General features: G+C 40.3%; 1 protein-coding gene and 1 long non-coding RNA gene across 2 annotated transcripts in view; one reads left to right on the top strand and one right to left on the bottom strand.

The window, feature by feature from the left end:
* Positions 1–25,236, bottom strand: part of LOC134754592 (uncharacterized) — a 363,458-nt gene that overhangs the window by 167,259 nt on the left and 170,963 nt on the right. The window lies entirely within an intron of this gene.
* The window catches only part of LOC134754548 (CUB and sushi domain-containing protein 3), a 78,750-nt gene continuing 59,002 nt past the window's right edge, over positions 5,489–25,236 (top strand). The window contains exon 1 of the mRNA XM_063690850.1: positions 5,489–5,582. Within this exon, the coding sequence (XP_063546920.1) occupies positions 5,549–5,582 (34 nt within the window). The 5' untranslated portion in view covers positions 5,489–5,548. The remainder of the gene's footprint in view (positions 5,583–25,236) is intronic.

The following is a 25,236-nucleotide window of genomic DNA, read 5'->3' as shown; positions in this document are numbered from 1 at the left end:
TGAAATAAGTGTGTCTTACGCAATAAAGAATTTTGATTTTTGATTTTTGATATATTAAAGAAAAAAAAATAGAGAAATTCGGACGGGCATCGCCGTGGCGGGGTGGCCTAGGGGTTCATGGCGTTAGCCGCGATAGCTAAAGACGCCGGTTCGAATCCGGCCTTCACCACTGGAGGGCTTCGTCACTTTTTCTTTAATATATGACATCTATTACAGTTTTTAATATATGTTATAAGTTAACTATAACTAAGTATAACTTGTATGGCTGCCTTTCGCGACGACCGCTAACAAGACTTAATTTCATACTTTTGATCGCAAATCCGTGCTGCTTTCTTAGAGAATTGATCTGTCTCGCCCGCGCCGCGGTCGCGGGTTGCTTGTGCAACTGAAGCCCTCTTAATTTTGCTTTTTTTAATTGTTAGGTGTTACATTTTATGGTTACCTCGTCATAAAAAAAACAAAGCTATGAAGTCATAATAAGATAGGTAGAGTTAGACAAAGATAAGATTATGATAGCACAAGCAGTGCAAGTGTTATTTTAAACGTCAAACTTCTATGAAATTATGACGTATAAATAACACTTGCACTGCGTATGCTTACAAAATCGTTGCAGACTTTTTTTTTTGGTCTAGTCGGATCAAGCTATCTGCATGACATTTGCATTGACAAAGTGTGGCAATTGTCGTCATTAATACAAAAATTTAATAGAAAACCGGCCAATTGCGAGTCGGACTCGCGCACCGAGCGTTCCGTAATTTTTAGTATTTGTTGTTATAGCGGCAACAGAAATACATCATCTGTGAAAATTTCAACTGTCTAGCTATCACGGTTCATGAGATACAGCCTGGTGACAGACGGATAGACGGACAGACGGACAGCGGAGTCTTAGTAATAGGGTCCCATTTTTACCCTTTGGGTACGGAACCCTAAAAAACTGATGTCAATGATTACAATCCAACACTTTGTTCTATTCGTCGGTGTAGTTAGTTTAGGGCCGATACGAACGAACTGCAATCCGACTGCAATTTGCATGGGAATTGTACGCCAACCAGTGGCGTAACTAGGGGGGGGGGGGGCGCAGAGGGGGCAAGTGCCCCGGGCGCCATCCAAGGGGCGGCGCCAAAATGGGCAAAATGCATAGCTGGGAAACTTTTGCCAGTCGTTAGTGGGCGCAAATTTGGTGACTGCCCCGGGCGCCATATCCTCTAGCTACGCCCCTGACGCCAACTGCAACGTCGGCGTGCAGTTCCCACACAAGTTGCAGTCGGGTTGCAGTTCGTCTGCACCGGCTCTCAAGTGCTATTAATTGTAAGGTGCGTTGGGATAAGATTGAATAGTTATTTGTGCAACAAGGAGGTTTTCTCGGCGCGCGGCAGCGGCAGTACGCAATACACGGTCGTCGTGAACGCTGCTCGCACTATTAGTGCTTGAGAAAGGAGACCTAGGCTCTCCGAAACATGTCGCGCGAGTGACTAAAACAAGTGAGTCTAAACCGTAAAATGATTTATTATAAGAGAGGAAAGTTGGTTTTTCTTGCGAGTGTTTATTATGAGTCCCGAGAAAGCGAAAGATTCTAAGTTAGAATCTTGAGCGTAGCGAGGGACTCAAAAACACGAGATGTAAAATAACTTTGCTCTCTATGACTGATGGACCATCAGTCATAGTTTCCTTTTACGCCCAGATGCTTCATTCATAGGTACATTAGCTACTTGCAGTGGCAAATGTATGAACTCACACTGGACAAATGAAATGTGTAATAAGGCTCCGGCATAAAGGATACTTATCCCACAGCCAGTCTTACCAATACTGACTATACCTAATTTAATCAAATAAAAGTATTTTTTGCAGTAATATAACAAGTAATTAGCTTTTCAAATTTCGTACCTCACATAGTACCATACGGTATAATAGAATAGAATAGAAGAAATTTATTCAGAAAAAGATTAAATTTAGGTATTACATAGACAACAGAACCAAAGATAGATAGAACTCCGTAATTGATGGATACAGTCTAAGGAAAAAACGTGCCTCGAAAATCAAGAAAATTTGATTCTCGTTCAGAGGGCGCTACTAGTTTTGGCCTACAGTCGTATAGATGGCGTTGACGGTTTCGTTTGTTATTTAACAATTTTAACGCATATCAGTGAAAGAACATGGGTCAAAATCATAAAACTAATTAATGCAAATAAAAAAAATCATTTATCTATATTTAAATACATTCTATCGTATTTTTATAAATCTTTATTTTTAGTTTTAAAGTGTGTCGACAGATGGCAGTGAATTTACTGGGGTTACAAAATTTACTATGACAGTACCGCTCTAGTATAAGTTACTCTATGTTATAACATACTGATATTGATAACAAGTAGAAACAGGGCTTGTTCGGCACTGCCTATAAATAGGAAGATACACAGAAAATATTGGCTTACAATCTTTATTGTTCATGAATGTCAAGATACCACACGCTGGTCTTCCGTGGAGATCCTTCCGAGAGAGTGCAACTACACGCTAAACTACATAATATTTTATATTTTATTTTACATAAGTGCAGTTTCAAGTAAATTTAATAAGGCATAATTATTATTATTCATGAAATAAAACTATGAAAACGGATTATATCGCGTATATTGAATTTATAATACATCCCGACGTTTCGAACCCTTTACAGCGTTCGTGGTCAACGGGTGACTGAGGAAAAATTACAAAATGCAAAAATACCCACATACTAAAATAATGAACGATTATAGACTACAAACTTTAAGGCTGGTTGTACACTACAATTATTTTCAAGTAAAGATATATATATACGCGATAAAAACGGGTTCGGGGGGTGGGGGGGGGGGGGGAAACGGGGGGTCGGGATGTATTATAAATTCAATATACGCGATATATATAATCCGTTTTCATAGTTTTATTTCATGAGTAACTATCGCGGTAACCGAAGACAATATTATTATTATTCAATTAAAAACTACAATTTACCTAATTTAGTCTAATAAAAGTATTTTTTGCAATAATATAACAAATATAGCTTTTCAAATTTCGCACCTCACATAGTACCTCTGTACTCGATTGAAATAGTAGATTGTTAACCAAGGGATGAAAGGCAGTCATTTCTGCCGAGGTATTTTTGGCGCTCGAACGCAGTGAGACCGCTAATAGTCCGAGGCTGAAATGATGCCTTTCACCCGAGTTAAACACTCTACTTTTCATTTCGAATACGAGGAAAGTAAAATGCATGTCTTTTTTAAAACATGACCAAGTATAATTTTTTATAGTATTTTTAGGTACCCTACCTTCAGTTAACAATTTAGGCAAAAGTGTCTCTATTTATAGAATGGAGAGTCAAATATCAGAATGGAAATTGTATAACAAATACATTTAAATTCAAATTTCAATTGCTTATCGTAAAAAAATTCAAAAAATCGTACTTCGAACGTAAAATGCTCTAGTGCAGACACGTATCATTTTCTGCACACCTTTTAGAACAACAATGACCCTCTTTCAGAGCATGAGAAATGAAAAGCTTTTTTCAACACACTTGCTCAAAACGACGTTTTTATTCCACCGATTTTTGGCTCATAATCCTAGATATTAAACACGCGTGCTCTTTCAGTGTATTATTCCACTCGTGCTTTCTCATTATATTATTCGACTGAGTTAAGAAGGTAACTGATTGCTAATAATATGCATGGAAAGGGAGCCGGTCGGCTTTCTTATTGCGCGCTCGCTTACAGCTCGCGCGCACAATATCGCCTCGTGTGTAATAACCAACTTAGCACACTTGTATCATAATGTACTATTATCGTATAACTATTGTATAAAATAATACCAATATGTTTATACTTTTCTGCCCACCGGGGCTTCAAAAGTTCAAACAGTACCCATAACGATTCGTGCACCGCACGGATTCGAACCCGTGCCCCAGTGACCCAGTACGCCGCATCGCGTATTCGGCGCGCGATCGAACGTGTGCATGTGTGACACATCCGTGTTGCCCTATAAACACTTACCGATTTGGCTGCGTTAATCCGTAATAGGCGGCAGACTATAATCGAAATAGGTTAATTTAATACTTAAGAGGGGGCGTAAGTAAAGCCAGGGGCGTAGCTAGAGGATATGGCGCCCGGGGCAGTCACAAAATTTGCGTCCCCTGACTGACAAAAGTTTCCCTGCTTCTGCCTTTTGCCCATTTTGGCGCCTACCCTTGGATGGCGCCTGGGGCACTTGCCCCCTCTGCCCCCCCCCCTAGTTACGCCACTGAGTAAAGCCAAGATATTAGAAATAACTGTCACTTGGTCACTTGCGGTATGTCCGGACCGATTCGACCTTTAAGAAAAGAGCGTACAGTCTAGGGTTTGCAATCCGGATCCGAAATGTATGAAATAATCAGCGGATCTTTCCATACATTTCGGATCCGTCGTGCAAACCCTAGTACAGTCTGGCAAAAGAGAGTAGAAATTAAAAACTGGCAACACTGTCGTGTCGTCCCGTTTCTCTTAGATTGACTACAGTGCTGCCAGTTTTTAATTTCTACTCTTTTTTGCCAGACTATACTCCCATCTTAAGAGTCTCCAGCAAGCTCGGTTCCCCATACAAACGTAGTTACGCTCCCATTTTAAAACGACTAGCCAGATTGCTCTGAAACTTTGAACTTTGATAGGATAAGGTATATAAAGTCCTGTAATTAGTTTATGTATTGTAAAATACAGCGAATTTAATTGTTACATGTTATATACAAAACTTGTTTTCACATCACGCTATCCAATGAAATTTACACTAGAACAGTTAATGACACTCATACATGGTGACACTCATACTGAACTATTTTTGTTAAGATATCAAAGAAAGGTAAATAGTAGTTTGGTGGTGACTGTAATTTTTTTATTTCTTCGTTATTTTTACTAAGAATCATGAGTTCCAAGATTATTATTTCCTTTTCGTTGCCATTTTTCATGACGGTAACGGAATGAAAGGAACAAAAAATTTAAGAAAAGAAAACCTTTTTGGGTCAGTTTTTCTCCTATTAGGATTAAGAGGTAGTTTAAGCTAACTTTGTACAGAATTAAACAAAACAAAGTAAGTTAGTGTCATTATAAACGGCATACAGTCGAAGGCAAAAATATCGAGAGAGAGCCAGACAGATGGCTCAAAAATGTGAACACGACTTTGTCTAAGGTGTAAGAGCGTACACATATTTTTGAAACTTTAGGAATGTATATATATTCGTATTTATGCCCTCGAAGTAAAAAGCAATATAAATTTGACATTAATGAAAACATTGTTATTCTTTGTCATTGCAAATGCTGTGGCTAATTGGACTCAATTTGTATTTATAACTGTTTTCTGTTTATCATACTATGCCATACGATTAAATTAATAAATTGCAAATGCCTTGGTCCGACTTAAAATAAAATGGCCGGCGAGGTGTGTATAGGCCCTTACGAGCTCTTGGGGCTGCGCGCGCGCACCTGCCAGTGCAGCCAGTGCCGCCAGTGCGCCGCCGCCCGTTGCGCGTCATGCCGCGAGTGTTGTGACTGCTGCAATCATGGATGTGCGATTAACGTTGCTGTTCATTGCAGGTGTGTTTAATAATAACAAGTGGTTGTACATTAAAAAAAAGGTTTTGGTGTTTTTTTAGGGTTTTATTTAATTTTCGCGCTTATTAGAAAGTTTAGAGGATATAAAATTGTGTTTCGGATGAATACTTACCTGGTTTTTTAATTGTTTTTGAAACGTTACGTTTTTAGGGATTTATTTGGATATATATTTACTATAAGTGATTTTTTTTATTATTTAAGCACAGTGTTATGGAGTTCTTGTAAATTTCTCGGCTTTCTTTTAATTGCAAAAGTTTTCCAGTTGAGTTTTGAAGATTAGAGAGTGGTTGCAAGTTTTTAATTGTAACTAAAATTAATAATTATGTTTATTTTTTTTAAATAATAGTGTAGATAATTAGGATGGTTCTATGGGTGCGCTTTTACAAATTTTAGTGAAAAAGGCATATGTTTCGGAGAAAAATAGTTTCATGAAATTCAAAAAGTTTATTTAATAAAATAAATAATTATATAAACTTGGTGGTATTACAAGGTTTAACAGGCAAACTATTTTTTTGTAGAATATTAAGGGAATTTCTACTCACTTATGTCCTGTCATTGTTTGTAACATGTATTTTTCTTTGTAGTGCACAATAAAGTATTTTATTATTATTATTATTAAGGGGTAAGTACTAAAAAACTATAAATTTGCTTACGAATGCATTGAATCCACTTTAAAGTGAAAATCGAGTACAAAAAAATACAAATACGTGTGTTAAATAAATGTTTGTGATTTTGTATAAGTATTCTTTTATGATTGTGATATTCACAACTCCCATTGATTTCCACGGCTCTGCCGGCTACGGTTGCAATATGAGAATAAATGTGCCATTTTCAGCCAAAAGGGTTTATTGTCGGTTGTCAATAAGGCGCCATTTCGATATATTTAATTTGAAATCAACCTTATCGACAGCCAACAAATTGATTGAAAACGTCACAAATGCAAAATCCTGACATTTTCTTGATGGCATCTTGTCATCGCTCCAAAATCCATGGTGGGTGTATTGGTCCGAGTGGTCAACTAAATTAGACCTCCGTACCTTAAAATGTTCATCCTCATACCCTAGAACCTAAATGGTCACGTTCTGTGCGGTTTAAGAGGAATTTCCTCCCGCGGACGCTTCGCCTGTTGAATAAGCTATGCCGAGGTTTTTCCGAGGGGCTACAGTATGGGGTTCTTCAAAAAAGGAGTGTACAGGTTTTTAAAGGGTCGGCAACGCGCGTGTAATATCTCTGGTGTTGCAGGCGTCCATAAGCTACGGTAACTGCTTACCATCAGGCGGGCCGTATGCTTGATTGCCACCGACGTGGTATAAAAAAAAATACGCACTAAATTAAATTCCATTTATATACCGAATATACAATAACAAAACACAAATAATGATTTAAAATTAAGTATAAATTAATAAAATAAAATAAATAAAACTTACTCACCTATTTTAAGTCCTCTAGATCTGTCCCCTGCGGAACAGGCTGGCTCCATTCCCACGCTGAATAGCTAGCTATAGCTGCCTATATAAGCCTATTCTTTGAATGAGCCAGCCCTAGGGTCACCCGTAGTCTCAATCAGTTTTTTAGGCCCTGACTATGACAATTTGTGGTTGTTTCTAATATGTTTTGGTTAACTCACAGAAACTTAGGTAGGCATATTTTCTAAATAAAAAAATATAAAATATGTAAAAATAAAATATGTCCGGATGGCAGTTGTTAACTCGCCACCATAATAATTATGCTATAGCTACAACATAACCTTCCCTTTTCTCTGTCCAACTCCAAACTTTGAGCTAGCTTCATGGTTAGCTGAGGATTATAATAAACCGTCAAGTGCGAGTCGGACTCGCCCACCGAGGGTTTCGTACTTTTTAGTATTTGTTGTTATAGCGGCAACAGTAATACATCATCTGTGAAAATTTCAAGTTTCTAGCTATCACGGTTCATGAGATACAGCCTGGTGACAGACAGACAAACGGACAGTTGAGTCTTAGTAATAGGGTTCCGTTCGGGCTCCCATACAACAAACGTGATTTTTTTGCCGTTTTTGCGTAATGGTACGGAACCCTTCGTGCACGAGTCCGACTCTTGACTTGGCCGGTTGCCGTCAGTCCATTGGGACAATTTAGCCAGTGTCAAGGTATTGGTATACACATAAAATTCAGCTAGGTGTCAGTATTACACTTTATACAATGTTAATAAGCAAAAACAAAGAAATTAATCACGGGCCGATGTCAACAAGATGGCGGTCGACAAACGTACCCCAATTGACTATAAAAACTTCTTACAAACTGAACCACCTCAACAACGGTATATAGTACCTACATGTCTAAAACGCTAACCCGCCATGAATTCAGCTAACCTCGTATAACACTAACACTAAATTATACAGAAACACTTTATCTCCGCGTTTTAAACATACTTACATCTCGCGACAGTTATACATAAACACTTAATAAATAGTTATGGCGTGTAGAGAAAGTTACCGCAAATATGCTCGTCGCTCGAGAAACTTTAAATGTCGGCGAGACATGACATGATATTTAGCCATGATAGTCAGTTCAAAAGTTACATTTATGGTTTAGTCGTGAGGCCCTTTTTTAGAGTTCCGTACCCAAAGGGTAAAAACGGGACCCTATTATTAAGACTCCACGCTCCGTCTGTCCGTCTGTCTGTCACCAGGCTGTATCTCATCAGCCGTGACAGCTAGAGAGTTGAAATTTTCACAGATGATGTATTTCTGTTGCCGCTATAACAACAAATACTAATAAGTACCGAAGGAGTCGTTCGACTCGCACTTGTCCGGTTTTTTTATAATTCTCAGCTCCACTAGAAGCTAGCTCAAAGTTTGGAGTTGGACAGAGAAAAGGGAAGGTTATGTTGTAGCTATAGCAAAGCGGGTCCAACTCGCACTTGTCCGGTTTTTTTGGACCTCATAAAGCCATAGCTCTCGCGTCGAACGACCACCTATGACAGTTTCTTGAAGTCTCACACAGCCGAACGCCGGATTACAGAGCGGTTGCCGGTTGCATTTGTTCGTATTCGGTTTAAGTAATTAACAGATGTCAGCATTGGTGTAAGCTGTCAATCTACTGTGTATATATCCAGCATCCATATTGCATCATTGGCCAGTGGTGCATTAATATCTACACGCCCTGTTATTATTGTACCCGTTATGACAGCACCGGTGCGCGCGCAAAAACGCGCCACGCGCCGTTGCGCGTTACATTTCATCTGCCATATCTGCCAATGTGTAAGTCAATCAGCATGGACAGACAAATTACGAGGAATATAGCTTTACTCTTATAATGCTCTTATAGCATTTACACGGGAGTCGCATTTAAGAGCTTTTACCTCTGCCGAAAACCTAGCACAATTGTGCATACTTTTGTATGGACTGACGTTTATCTGACATGGCTATTCCATCTGTCAGTTACAATTACTTACGTGGTCGTAGCTATCGCCTTCTAGCTAATGAAACCTCTTTCACACGATAGCACACCTGGGGCCCGTTTTTATTAAAAGCTTGTAATACAAGCGGATGTTACTTTTTGACAGCTTTTGTTAGAAAGGGACTTCCACTTGTATTACAAGCTACAAACTTTTGAGAAACGGGCCCCAGTACTCTCTAATCGTCCGCTCTTTGACACTCCTCAATTTTTTTTTATTTTGCACCTGACTGCGACTTGTTTGCCGACAAAAATCATAAACTTTTAAAAGATTTTTTACGTTTTTGTGAATCAACATAGGTAGCTTATTAATTATTGCAATATTTATCGTATAACTTTATTACATATAAGCTTTAATTACTTAGTTTTACAGCGCATTGGCGCCCTTAGCTGTAATGCTGTGAAATTTTATTTCAATAAATATCAAATATTAAATTTGTAGGTAGGTATACAGATGGGTCAAAATTGTCAAAAACCTTTAGTGGATGTAGCAAAATAGAGCTAATAGTTATCTCTGCACCTTACTGTACACTGATAGATTAGACGAGGCAATCAAAAACTGTAAAATATTTAATTGAGTTTAAATTTTAGTCCCAAAAACATCACATTTCGCGATATATTATGCTCCCCCTCGCCGAAACCGGAAATGCGTACAGAACCCTTACTTCCTGTGTCATATCTGAGCATCATTATAAGTGCATTATAGAGCGGATGTCTTTTATTTACTTGTTTTATCCATTCTAGCCTCCTAAGCCATGAAAGAAACCACAAATGAAAAAAAAAACAAAGGATTGATTCAGCCGCGTCGCGCCGCTTCCCTTCGCGTTCGCGCGTCGATCGCCTACGTAAGACGCTACGTAAGATGTTCCCTAATTTTTATTTATTTATTTAAACCCCCAATGTAAGATATCTAAAAATCCTCTCCTCCAGTCCGCCGCGTAAAATGAAAGAGTTTTCAATGTAACGTAATCCAGGACATCCCGACAAAAAACCGGCCAAGTTTAGGCCGGCCATTTTACGGTTTAGACTCACTTGTTTTAGTCACTCGCGCGACATGTTTCGGAGAGCCTAGGTCTCCTTTCTCAAGCACTAATAGTGCGAGCAGCGTTCACGACGACCGTGTATTGCGTACCCGCGCACGAACGGTTCCGTACCATTACGCAAAAAACGGCAAATAAATCACGTTTGTTATATGGGAGCCCCACTTAAATATTTATTTTATTCTGTTTTTAGTATTTGTTGTTACAGCGGCAACAGAAATACATCATCTGTGAAAATTTCAACACGGTTCATGGGATACAGCCTGGTGACAGACAGACAGACAGACGGACGGACAGACGGACAGCGGAGTCTTAGTAATAGGGTCCCGTTTTTACCCTTTGGGTACGGAACCCTAAAAACGCATTCTTCGTCGAACCTTCTGGGGTGTTGTTAAGTTGTTATTATCTCGACTAGTCGCCTCACTGATATGCTGTTTTATAATGGTCGCTATGAATCTTATTTAGCAATAATAATATTTTCACAGATAAAAAATTTGCTGCAATTATGTTAATGTTGGCCACATAGACATAGTATATGCAAGTAGTTATAGACGCGCCACCGAGCGACCTGGGGTAAGAGAAAGAATATTCATATAAAATTTGGGCAGCATAGGAATTTTTCTCTTTCACTCTTATAAATTTTGGTATTTCGCCATCGCCTCCTACCTATGATGCCACCCGGTCGGTGATAAGGACAAAGCATGGCACTATTTTTGCTTTCCTCTTATAGTAATCGCAATAAGACTATCTTTCTCTATCAAAGAGTGTCAGGCCCTTCGTTGGCCATTATTCACGGATTTTAAAGGCATCATAGAGTGTTTATGATTTGTGTCATATGTGTAGATAGAAATAATAAATCTATAGATTTTAGTGGTTAAGCCACCAACGCTCTCTAAGCATTAGGAACGGCTCCCCTGTCTGGAATTATCCCCTAAAATTGCCCCCAAAAATACCTCCGACCACTTAAAAAGGGTCCGGCACGATCTCACCCTCCATACACAAAGGGCGTTAGCGACTATAGGAATGCCGACTATAATCAACCAAAATTCTATAATAGCGTGACGGTAACGTTGGCAACCTCGTATCTTGGCACTGAAGCCATATGTGGTATTTACTAGGGACCTTTTTGTCGATGGCGCTTACGCCATCATTAACGATGCTCCGATATAGATACAATGCCGCGCGACGCTGTGCGGCGTAAGCGCCATAGACAATAAGGTCCCTTTTCATAGAAAATGTCCCATATTGGGATGCTTTAATGTTGTTTGTGATTTGGGTGACCAGCGATGCTTCTTAGTACGTTTTGAATGCCGTGCCGTTTAAATGGACTGACATGGGCGAGTTTTTGAAATGCCTTTGAGTTGAGTCAGGATGTCAGGATGATAGCCGATTTCTAAACATACTAGTGTATCTTAGGCCTGAGGTTATGTTGAAATAAAACTATGAAAACGGATTATATCGCGTATATTGAATTTATAATACATCCCGACGTTTCGAACCCTTTACAGCGTTCGTGAGTTTACAGTGTGCGTGAGTTTTTTCCTCAGTCACCGTCGGGATGTATTATAAATTCCATATACTCGATATAATCCGTATTCATAGTTTTATTTCACGAGTAACTATCGCGGTAACCGAAGACAATATTCTGAGGTTATGTTTTTAGAAAATTTGATGTATGTCTGTATATTTAACCATAGCTATACCTCTTCATTTGAGTATTAAATTTTTAGGGTCCCGTAACTAGGAACTATAGTTTCGCCATGTCCGTCTGTCTGTCCGCCCGCGGCTTTAGAATAGAATAGAATAAAATGGAATTTCTTTATTTGCTAGAATACGTGCGTTGCTGCTCAAATCATGCTTGGCGACGGAAGGGTTAATTAAATGGGGCATTTTCTATAAAAAGGGACCTTATTGTCGATGGCACTTATGCCGCACAGCGTCGCGCGGCATTGTATTTATATCGGAGCATCGTCAATAATGGCGTAAGCGCCATCGACAATACGGTCCCTTTTTATAGAAAATACCACAATTACTTACTAATAGCTTCCGTTTAGCCTATTCTGACAGCATTCCTGGTTCCATACCAAAAGGCGCAGGGCGGACAAGCTATACATCAAAAATCACTTGCGTTTCTATGTGTGAACGGCATGTCTGTACACGCGGCATGCGTCAGTGTGAGTAAGTTGCTTAAAAATAGTACTGAGCGGCCGGCAAACGGCCGTCAATCTGGTGTCGCGGGGCGAAGGTCATTAGAGTCGGGGCGGGGCGGTGCGTGGCCGTTCTGTATGATAATACTATTACTTATTCTGTGCCAAAGGGTAAAAACAGGACCCTATTACTAAGACTTCACTGTCCGTCTGTCTGTCACCGGGCTGTATCTAATGAACCGTGATAGACGTTGAAATTTTCACAGATGATGTATATATATCTGTTGCCGCTATAACAACAAATACTAAAAAGTACGGGACCCTCGGTGGGCGAGTCCTACTCGCACTTGTCCGGTTTTTATTTTAGGTAGGCAGTTAGAGACGAACCAAGCTATCTCTGCATGACATTCGCAATGACAAAGTGTGGCACTTTCATTTCATGTGGCAGTTTACAATAATGACACTATTTTACTTTGTTCTACTCATGACAAGTTAGCTCATCGCGTATTGGATATAACTATAATACAGATGTAACAAAAATAGTAGGGATCCGTTGAATGGCATATTCGGTATCGTATTCTGAACAACCGAATATGCCCACTTTTTTTGTTATAGCTGCCACTCTAATTAGTACTATGTTTACTGACCATTACGGCTCAATTTCAATTACCATTAAAAGCGCTAGTTTCCGTTACCCCATAGAGTAACTTATACTAGAGCGGTACTGTCATAGTAAATTTTGTAACCACAGTATGCCATCTATCGACACACTTTAAAACTAAAAATGAAGATTTATAAAAATACAATAAAATGTATTTAAATATGGATAAATGATTTTTTTTATTTGCATTAATTATTTTTATGATTTTGGCCCATGTTCTTTCACTGATATGCGTTAAAATTGTTAAATAACAAAACTAAACCGTCAACGCCATCTATACGACAGTAGGCCAAAGCTAGTAGCGCCCTCTGATCGAGAGTCAAATTTTCTTGATTTTCGAGACGTTTTTTCCTTAGACTGTATATTACGGAGTTATATCTATCTTTGGTACCCGCACGTAGTGATGAACTGATTCCGTAGTTATCAAACTCTCGCTGCACTCGAATACGTAGTATGCACTCTGTCACACCTAATCGCCGCAGGTAAGTGTGACAGAGAGCACACTACTAATTCGCGTGTTTGGGTTTTAGTATAACGGTACCGGGGCGGGCACCGGTTTCCGAACGGTCCAGAATTCGATGCCCGCTCTATGCTCAGTGCCGTTAGAGTATTTAATAAAACATTTTCGCATACTGACGGGTCAAAGTTTAGATTTGGTAGAAAGAGGTTTGGTTTATACCGTTCAATCTGCATGTATTTAGGTTAGTTTTTACAGACAAACATACAGCGAAAAGCGACTTTGTTTTTGCACTTATTTAGCTTCACTGCGTATATACCTACCTTTGTATATACATATAGTGCTTCAAATCTTGAACCTAAAATTTGAACCACTTCCCGGTATCTGATTCAGTTGAAATTTGGAGTACTGCTATATGCTAACATGGTGTTCTGATGATGCAGCCGGTAGGTAGCCAAAGGAACTCCTCGATGGAAAAACACAAACACATCAAATGTAGGCTCATTATAAAGGTCTCAAGAAGTACTTGATAGACATGCAAGGAGAAGTATAGTCAGCAATAAAAGTGTGTCACAAAAAAATTTGTATACTATGTAGTGATTCTATTAAGCATATACTCTTTAGACTGTATGACGCGAGAACTGTCACAACATGTATGGCCATACCATAGACATAGTATAGTAGTTATAGACATGAAACCGAGCGACCAGGGGTAAGAGAAAGACATATTCATGTATTGACAGGTTAATGTATGGCAGCATAATCCTTTTTCTCTTTCACTCTTATAAATTTCGATATTTCGCCATCAGGAGGTACCTATGCTGCCATAACCCGACCATGAAAAAATGCCCGGTCGGTGATAAGGACAAAGCATGCCACTATTTTCTCTTTCCTCTTATAGGAATCGCAATAAGACTTTTCTCTATCAAAGAGTGTCAGGCCCTTGGGCCATACAAACAGGTGAATGACATGTGTCGTAACCGCGACTAATTAGGACTTTCTCCACTCTTACTCGCGTTGCCGAATTCGGCCATCGTCTGTTCACTTATATTTTAAACTTTAACACAAAGACTTAAGGTATAACATTAGTTGAATTTATGTTACTCTTAATAATGTCAAATGTAAAACGATTTTACACTGCTACATTAGGATAAGACGTAAAACGTAATGGTGAGTGTGTTTTGAGCTTAATAGGTGTAATAAGTTATTGGCAAAAATTTCATTTTTAATAAATAAATAATAATAAAAGAATTTTATTTCGGACATAAATCCATAGTTGTTAGTTACATATTACATTAACTTATAAAATAGTGTTAGAAGAATTACAAAACTAATCTTAACCTACATACCTAAGTATAAATTAACCTATTTTACTGCAGTGTGGTACAAGCTTTTATCGCTGACTGTACTTTTTTTCCACAGGCAACTAATACTTCTCATCGAGATAATTCTAAAAACCCCAAACACAATTAGGTTGCGTTGTTTTATCACAGTGTTCCTATGACCAGCTCCTGTCTCCATCATCAGATCAGCTCAATGGTTGGGGGAGGCCTTTGCCCAGCAGTGGCATTTACTGTTAATACTGTATCTCAAGCACAGATTAATAAATAGTTACTATCTCAAGTCTATATTGAAAAACCGGCCAAGTGCGAGTCGGACTCGCGCACGATGGGTTCTGTACCATTACACAAAAAAACAGCAGAAAAAATCACGTTGGTTGTATGGGAGCCCCATTTAAATATTTATATTATTCTGTTTTTAGTATTTGTTGTTATAGCGGCAACAGAAATACATCATCTGTGAAAATTTCAACTGTCTATAGCTATCACGGTTCATGAGATACAGCCTGGTGACAGACAGACAGACGGACAGCGGAGTCTTAGTAATAGGGTCCCGTTTTTACCCTTTGGGTACGGAACCCTAAAAACCGGACCAGTGCGAGTCGTACTCGCCCACCGAGGGCTCCGTACTTTTTTAGTATTTGTTTTTATAGCGGCAACAGAAATAAGTACCTACATTATCTGTGAATATTTCAACTGTCTAGCTATCACGGTTCATGAGATACAGCCTCGTGACAGACAGACAGACGGACAGAGGAGTATAAGTAATAGGGTCCCATTTTTACCCTTTGGGTACGGAACCCTAAAAATGGCTTAACCGATCATGTTTGCTTTTAGTTTTCATTGAAAGTTTTTACTAAGACTTACTTTCACGGGTTGTTTCATATTTTTTGGACCCATGATTCCAAAGTTAGAGGGGTGCCAGAGCCAGACAGACAGACGGACAGAGGAGTCTTAGCAGGGTCCCGTTTTAACTCTTTGGGTACGGAACCCTAAAAATGGCCTCCATCACGTTCAGTACCGTAAATAATGACCTAAAAACAATCGGTTGCAACTTCCCCTAGAAATCGCTTGCACAAGCGATCGCCCGTGTGATACCGCTCGACTCGCTCGAGCAATGCGTACATAGGTGCTTAAAACATTAGGTAAGTACGTCAGTACCGTGCTGACCCAAGACGTAGGGACCGGCCCGCTATCCCTTATCGGGGTTTTATAAGGGTATTGCATAAGGCTTAACTCACCATACCCTTTGCCAGACGAAACCCTTTGTTTTGCTTTTAAAAACCCTTATATATATAAAGCTACCACATTTGAGTAATCGGTAGCTCAAATACCCTTTCAAAACCCTTATCATCCGCTCACCAACACCTTGCATATTGCTTATAAGGGTTAGCCTTATAAAGGGCTTCCCTTTTAGCATATAAGCGTGCTAATTTAAGGCGTCTACCTTGTTCATAAAGCACACATTACTTCGAATCCGAGCGATCGTCGGCGGCGACGGCGGCGTTCTTTGACTAGGCACGTATTTTCTTTCCTTTTCATACACTACCGTAGATATATACTAATCCTGTCTCTTTCACGCAAAGGGAAACCTTTATAAAAAGCGCTTAAAGATAAGAGTAACCCTTATTAAGGGCTAGCCTTATTTTTGGTTAGCTTTTCGGTAAGGGTTAGTCAAAGGTAAGGGTATGAATGGGCTTGCAGTTCAAAAGGGAAAGTCTTTCAATGTGTTACCCGTGTTTAAGTGTTGCCCATTGAAAGGGTTTTATCGCGGAAAGGGTTGTCCGGTCCCTGAGGGTAACTCGCATTATTTGGGGCATTTTCTATGAAAAGGGACCTTATTGTCGATGGCGCTTACGCCGCACAGCGTCGCGCGGCATTGTATTTATATCAGAGCATCATCAATAATGGAGTAAGCGCCATTGACAATAAGGTCCCTTTTTATAGAAAATACCACAATTTTATTCAGTTAGAGTTAAGGGGCCACTGACTATCAGTCCGCCGGACGTTATCGGCCTGTCAGTTGTTCGGAACTGTCAAATTTTTGTTCTAACTGACAGGTCGATAGACTTCCGGTTCGAGCGCCATCTTGATAGTTAGCATCGTGATTAATTACTTTGTTTTTTGCTTATTAATATTGTTTAAAGTGTAATATCGATAGCTTATTATACAGTAAACTAATGTGGTAGTGTGCAGTGAATGGAGAATTAATTTTGAAGCGCGTTTAACCATCATCTTGGAGTCAACGGCCGGTAGTCCACGTGCTTCTTGTAAAGACTAGCTATCGATTTACAAGAGCTAACAAATCACCGTACACTGTCTTGTACAACCGTACAATTTTTGTCGTTTGTAAACCTCTCAATACCTTGATACTGGCGAAATAGTCCCACTGGGCTGGAGCCATAATTTTAAAAGAAGAAGACAGGTCGATATCGTCCGGTGGACTGATAGTCAGCCCCTTTAGACCAAGAAAAGTGCAACGATTTACATAGCACACGCAGTGCAAGTGTTATTTTAAACGTCAAATTGTATGAAATTATGACGTATAAATAACACGTCAAAATCGTTGCAGGCTCGTCTTAGCAAAGATAGATATAACTCCGTAATAGATGGATACAGTCTAAGGAAAAAACGTGCCTCGAAAATCAAGAAAATTTGATTCTCGTTCAGAGGGCGCTACTAGTTTTGGCCTACAGTCGTATAGATGGCGTTGATAGTTTCGTTTGTTATTTAACAATTTTAACGCATATCAGTGAAAGAACATGGGTCAAAATCATAAAAATAATTAATGCAAATAAAAAAATCATTTATCTATATTTAAATACATTCTATCGTATTTTTATAAATCTTCATTTTTAGTTTTAAAGTGTGTCGACAGATGGCAGTGAATTTACTGGGGTTACAAAATGTACTATGACAGTAACGCTCTAGTATCAGGGTGCGTAGCCAACATGCCAATCGTTTACGCTCCGTAGCGAACGAAACGCAACTGTCACTGTCGCACTAATATGGAAGAGTGATAGAGATACACAAACCGTTTCGTTGTCGTAGCCCAAGCGATTGTCATCTTGGCTAGGCACCCAGTTACTCTATGGTTTAACTCTATCAGTTTGTTTTGCTCGTCAAGAAAAGTAAAGCTTATTCGTTCCCTAATACTTAATCAGATCGCGTGCGCTAGCGATGGCCGGTATACTTCTTATGCGCGTGTAAAGTTTAACACTATAAGGCGATGTGTAATTATAGTAATGGGCTAATTAATGCTGCCTTACCTACTGCCACACAGACAGATTGTAACATAGACAGTATATACAAGTTATAGACGCGCCACCGAGCGACCGGGGGTAAGAGAAAGAATATTCATATAAAATTTGGGCAGCATAGGATTTTTTCGCTTTCATCATAAATTTGGTATTTCGCCATCGCCTGATGCCACCCGGTCGGTGATAAGGACAAAGCATGGCACTATTTTCTATTTCCTCTTATAGGAATCGCAATAAGACTATCTTTCGCCATCAAAGAGTGTCAGGCCCTTGGCCTGAAAGTTGTTCGGAACTGTCAAATTTTTTTTCTAACTGACAGGTCGATATCGTCCGGCGGACTGATAGTCAGTGGGCCCCTTAAGCCGCACAGTAAGTTCAAGAACGCTTGTGCCGTGGGTACTGTTTGGTACTGTAAAGGGATACGACCTGTACAACGATATAGGTACATACATAATATAATATACTTACAGATAATTAAATACATAGAAAACACACCTGTTGTATAATACGCCTGATTTACTGTGTTTACTCAATTTCCCGGTAGATGTCGCTTTTTATTTCTAGAACTAGTGAACGGTTGTCTATCGTAGGATTCATAAGATATTTTGATTTGTGTGAGCCATAGAGTAACTTATACTAGAGCGGTACTGTGATAGTAAATTTTGTAACCCCAGTAAATTCACTGCCATCTGTCGACACACTTTAAAACTAAAAATGAAGATTTATAAAAATACGATAGAATGTATTTAAATATAGATAAATGATTTTTTTTATTTGCATTAATTAGTTTTATGATTTTGACCCATGTTCTTTTCTGATATGCGTTAAAATTGTTAAATAACTAACGAAACCGTCAACGCCATCTATACGACTGTAGGCCAAAACTAGTAGCGCCCTCTGAACGAGAATCAAATTTTCTTGATTTTCGAGGCACGTTTTTTCCTTAGACTATCCATCTATTACGGAGTTATATCTATCTTTGGTGTGAGCCCATTAAACATACTATTATTTTAAAGGAGGTGTTTGGTTAAAGCTTTCCTTTCGAAACCAGAGTCCAAATTGTACACCTGTCTCAGGAATAAATATCTGTGTTCATCACACAAATCCCCTTACCTGGATTCGAGCCCAGCTCTGTTACTATTTACTTTATCTGGATATTTTGTAAATGGGGCTTATGTCTGGGAAGTATCTCTGTGTCTCAAGTACACCGCTGGGGCGGTGCTGACCTTATTATAATGTTTGCGAGCTAACTGCGCGTTGGACACGTAACGGTGCCGCGGGAGTGCTCGTAGGTTACACATGTACTGTTACGATGGTACGGGAGTGCGATAGTAAAACGTAACTTAACTTTTAGCGTTTGATATGAACTGATATTTTGATGAAGTTATTACAGACACAGGGCGGACACGATATACATAAAAAAAACACTTGCGTTTCTATGTGTGAACGGCACGTCTGTACACGCGGCATGCATCATAGACTCATAGTGGGAGTAAGTTGCTTAAAAATAGTACTGAGCGGTCGGCAAACGGCCGTCAAACTGCGGGCGAGGTAATTCGAATCTGGGCGGGGTGGTGCGTGGCCGTTCTGTATGATAATATTATTACTTATTCTGTGTTACAGATGAGTAAGTCGTACTCGTGACTCTAACAATAATAACAATATAGGCCTTTGTCCTTCAGTACACCTGAATTAAATAAGATTCGAGCAAGTGTCATGAAAAATTTACGGATATTAAAATGTAAACGCAATATTATGGATGTCGCCCGTCAATGTGACAAGTCAAATCGGCCCCGAGCCAGGGGTGCGAAACTCCATGCTTCGCGCAAACTCGGCTCCATTCGGCTCAGCATTACCCCGAGCAATTATTAGGGTTGACACAGCTTGACGTCCACACCACAGATAAGATAATGACTTGAATTTTGACAACCCTAAAAAGCCGAAACGGATAGTGCCATATATTAGAAAGGAACATCATGATTCGACCCTGAACCGCTGTCAAAGATCGGTTTTTCAGGAAGTTTCCTTTCTGTACGGTAGTATTATTTATTTATTCTGTGCCCCAGCTAAAGTTCTGCGTGCCAATTCCCACTATACCCAAAACGTGTCAGAAATGCTCATAAAAAAACATTCAATTCATAAAATTGTCCATACCTTTTTTATGTAGTTAACGAATACTTTCTATAGCCCGCGGCAAACAGGTGTATCGTATACGGAACAGTAGGTCGAAGAGATACCTTAAGAATAATGACTGTTAACTGTTGCAGTGTAGAACAATGCCATTAGTTTTCGTTGGATTTGAGAATTTTCATATCTTTATTGCTATTATGTTCATTAGAGTACAGGCCCCTATTTCACCACGGTGACAGGTGCGACAATTGTCGACATCACTGTTGCTGATGTCACAGGCCTCCATGGGTTACGGCCCGGCCACGACATCGCGCGCGGCGGCGGCAGCGGCGAGCGGCGTCCATAGGTTGGAGCGAGACACAGCGATCGGACCTTTCGTTCCCACCTATGGCCGCCGCTCGCCGCTTTCGCCGCCGCGCGATGTCGTGGCCGTGCCGTTACCGCTTACCACCGGGCGTGCTGTATTCCTGTTTGTGTTTAGTGCGAATTTATACAATTGCTACTAAACGTAAGTACTATCTCGGACGACCGATGTTCGAAATGACATTGATATTTGTTTGGTTGAGTTAAATAATAATGCCCGTGTTACAACGCTATATATGGGGCATTTTCTATGAAAAGGGACCTTATTGTCGATGGCGCTTACGCCGCACAGCGTCGCGCGGCATTGTATTTATATTGGAGCATCGTCAATAATGGCGTAAGCGCCATCGACAATAAGGTCCCTTTCTATAGAAAATACCACATATACAACATTTAATACCTTTTATGTATATATATATTTTAATTAATTATTCATTCATATTCATTTAATCATTGCTTTGTGTGTACAAAAAGATTTACGACATTATGACATTTCGTTTCCTTAAACGTACTTAGTAAGTTAGTATACCCCGAAGTTAACAGATTTCAATAAAAACACGGTGTATAGACCCAATGTTGGCCGAAACGTTAATGCAATTAACCATTAACCAGTACAAATTGAACCGTAAACTGTAACCGTTACGGTTTACGGCTCAATTTGTAGTATTTGTACTGGTTTTTTTTTAAGTAATTACAAAAACAATATCTAACTAATTTACAAAGTATCGTTAAACCCGTAGGGTTTGTCTCGAATATTCCAAAACATGACATCTTATACAAAAACATAACAAATGGCCGAACGTTAATTGCAATGATTGCAATTAACGTTCGGCCATTGTATAGACGTAAGGTCAAATTCTTTCAGTAACAATCTCTATTATTGCTGGTCACTGGTCGCGATGAGTCAGCCAAACGGTCCCTTTACAGCGTCCCAAAAACTATTCTAAAAGGCTCTTAAGCCATTTCGTGTAATTTATCCGATCTTAAACCTTACTGCTACGACTTAAGGTACATTGATGCTTACTCTTAAGAGTAATGTCCGAATAATAACTGTTGCTTGAATACGAAATCAAGACGATTGTTATTGGTCGTGATGGAATTCAGATTTTTGATATTTGGGTGACTGGGTCTTGCCCATCTTCACCAGCATACTTATAATATACATATGGGGCATTATCTATAAAAAGGGCCCTTATTGTCGATGGCGATTACGCCGCACAGCGTCGCGCGGCATTGTATTTATATCGGAGCATTGTTAATAATGGCGTAAGCGCCATCGACAATAAGGTCCCTTTTTAAAAAAAATACCACATATGATACAGTGTGCAAATCCAATACGGGCAAATTAAACGGTAAGAAGTATTGAGATAAATTTTGCTTAGAAATACAATGAAAATATTAACCATACTAAATAAATCGGCCTGTCAGTTGTTCGGAACTGTCAAATTTCTGTTCTTACAGGCCGATATCGTCCGGCGGATTGATAGTCAGTATCATTCCAGACCTGTGGTACAGGACGGACACGCTATACATCCAAAATCACTTGCGTTTCTATATGTGTGAACGGCACGTCTGTACACGCGTCATGCGTCATAGTGTGAGTAAGTTGCTTAAAAATAGTACTGAGATTCTGAGATGACTGAGATGAGAGTACGCCAGAAGTCCGCCAGATTTCTGTCGCGGGGCGAGGTAGTTCGAGTCGGGGCGGGGCGGTGCGTGGCCGTTCTGTATGATAATACTATTACTTATTCTGTGCCTGTGGTTTGACCCCACATACCATATTGACCACTTATCGTGTTTTAATCGGTTCACGAGTTTACATAACCAACCATGAATGCCATTTTCCCGTGCCAGTGAAAAATACTTAATCTCACTTTCACCTGTCAAATTACGTACGAATGTTGTGGAAATACGTGTGTCTGCAAGTGCCTGACACTCTTTGATAGAGAAAGATAGTCTTATTGCGATTCCTATAAGAGGAAAGAGAAAATAGTGCCATGCTTTGTCCTTATCACCTACCGGGTGGCATCATAGGTAGGAGGCGATGGGCGAAATACCGAAATTTATAAGTGAAAGAGAAAAAGGATTATGCTGCCATACATTAACCTGTCAATACATGAATATGTCTTTCTCTTACCCCTGGTCGCTCGGTTTCTTGTCTATAACTACTATACATAGACATAGTATATATGTACAAGAAGTTATAGACGCGCCACCGAGCGACCAGGGGTAAGAGAAAGAATATTCATATAAAGGTTGGGCAGCATAGGATTTTTTCTCTTTCACTCTTATAAATTTCGGTATTTCGCCATCGCCTCCTACCTATGATGCCACCCGGTCGGTGATAGGGACAAAGCATGGCACTATTTTCTCTTTCCTCTTATAGGAATCGCAATAAGACTATCTTTCTCTATCAAAGAGTGTCAGGCCCTTGCTACTATACTATGTCTATGTGTGCTGTGATTATGGGGACGTTTAACTGGCGGTTCGTAAGTCATTATAGTCAGAGGGCCTACCACAAACCACGTTCGACGTGTTGCCTCCGTCACACTTACGTACGAATTTACAAGTGCGACAGAGAGGCAACACGTCGAACGTGGTTCGCCGTCAGCTACGGACTGGAAGCCGCCTCCTAAAAGCCGCTACCATACAATCGATGTTACGCTGTCATTTGCGGCATTTTCTATGAAAAGGGACCTTATTGTCGATGGCGCTTACGCCGCACAGCGTCGCGCGGCATTGTATTTATATCGGAGCATCGTTTATAATGGCGTAAGCGCCATCGACAATAAGGTCCCTTTTTATAGAAAATACCACAATTAAAATCTCAAAATTTAGCTAAACTGTGTTATTGAGTCCGGGAGTTCCGGGGCCTGACATGTAGGTCGATAAGTACTTTCGTCCTACATTTATTTACGTGACATATTTTTATGTAGGTATGTCATATATTTATTGGTATGGTATATATTTATTAAGGTAAGTTTTCGTTGCTAAAAATTGTTATACAAAGAAAATATAGCGAATGGAATTTTTCTGTCAGTTTTTACAAGTCTCAGCGCATAGCTCTTTTTTTTTATACCACGACGGTGGCAAACAAGCATACGGCCCGCCTGATGGTAAGCAGTCACTGTAGCCTATGGACACCTGCAACACCAGAGATATTACATGCGCGTTGCCGACCCTTTAAAAACCTGTACACTCCTTTTTTGAAGAACCCCATACTGTAGCCCCTCGGGAAAACCTCGGCAGGGAGCTCATTCCACAGCCGAAGCGTACGCGGGAAGAATTTCCTCTCAAACCGCACAGTACGCGACCATTTAGGTGCTAGGGTGTGAGGATGAACGCCCTTTTTTTTTTTTGTCGGAGTGGGAATGCACTTACGCACGGTGTGTGGGACTCGCCGCTCCTTTTCGGGGGAGAATTGGCCCTACCCACTAAACCCACTCCGGCGTTTCACCCTCTTGGCCGTTCGTGAGGGCGCACTAGGATCGATAGCATTCCACCACGGCGCCCTCCGAGGATGAACGCCCTGCCGATGGCGAGCGGTGCGGTGATAGAAAGCGGCCGTTGGCATCATGTCAAACAATTCTTCAGCTATCGGTCTCCGGACTCTCCGGCTTGGAATCTCAATATGCGCAGAACATAGCTGTGCTTCTTGTGGGGCCCGGGGCCCCAGTCTACCGGCTTTGCCCCCACGGCCTTTCAGCTGATCCTGCCGCAGCCGCCTGTCTCGCCACTCCGCCCTTAACGACATCCTTAGAAGGGTTCTCGTCAGCGCAAACGTCCCTGCAACTCTGGAGCCCGGGACGACGTCAAGCGCCCCGACGGGTTGTCGTTGATCCCCTGGAGGAAGGGCCGTGTGCTGGTGTGGCGATATTTCAGCAACCAGCTGATATGCCGGGGCGGCGGCCGACGCCTGAGAACGATTCAAGGCTAACAAATGTAGCTGTCTCGGCGCCAACTACGAGTTCGTAGCCTTTGGCGTCGAGACTCTCGAGACGTGGGGCAAAGGTGGACGTGGGCTCCACTAGGACCTCGGGTGGCGTTTAAGGGAGGCAACAGGAGACCCTCGCGCCGGTAGCTTTCTCGCGCAAAGACTCGCTATCACGATACTCTCGCTGCCTGCGTGATGCGTGGGTTGGAGGGTAGTTTTTAATCATTTGGGGCATTTTCTATCAAAAGGGACCTTATTGTCGATGGCGCTTACGCCGCACAGCGTCGCGCGGCATTGTATTTATATCGGAGCATCGTCAATAATGGCGTAAGCGCCATCGACAATAAGGTCCTTTTATATAGAAAATTCCATATTTTTCATTCTAATAAACATGTTTATCTACATGAATGTTTGTAGATTATTTTGCTCTTACACACGCTTAGATATTTCTGCAGCTATGATGTACAAAACGACCTTTCTCTGATAAAACGAGCTTCTCGTATTCAATTCCGAACGTACAACTTTGCCATAAATATGTACACACCCTTGCACCATAATCCATTGAGTTAAAGTCACAAACATGTTCACATATTTATGCGTTCAGTCGGGGCGATTATATCGTTAAGAAAGCGTAGTGTTGACCTCAACTATTTTAGTTTGCCGTCGGTTTAATCTGTCGTATATTTGCGACTTTAAGTCGAAGGGTTAAGGTTTAGATTGGAAAAGGTTGTGATGTCGAGCGCATTGGTATTGTTGTTATTGGTAGAACGGAATTGTAGGTATTTTGCAGTTTGCACTTTATTATGAGACAGGTAATATATGATTTGTTTTTAAGTGTTTATGTTCTACATATTAATACGACGTCTG

The sequence above is a fragment of the Cydia strobilella genome, chromosome Z, assembly GCF_947568885.1.
Source record: "Cydia strobilella chromosome Z, ilCydStro3.1, whole genome shotgun sequence".
In the NCBI taxonomy this organism is placed as follows: domain Eukaryota; kingdom Metazoa; phylum Arthropoda; class Insecta; order Lepidoptera; family Tortricidae; genus Cydia; species Cydia strobilella.
The sequence above is the reverse complement of the archived record's forward strand: the minus strand, read 5'-3'. Positions and strand labels throughout refer to the sequence as shown.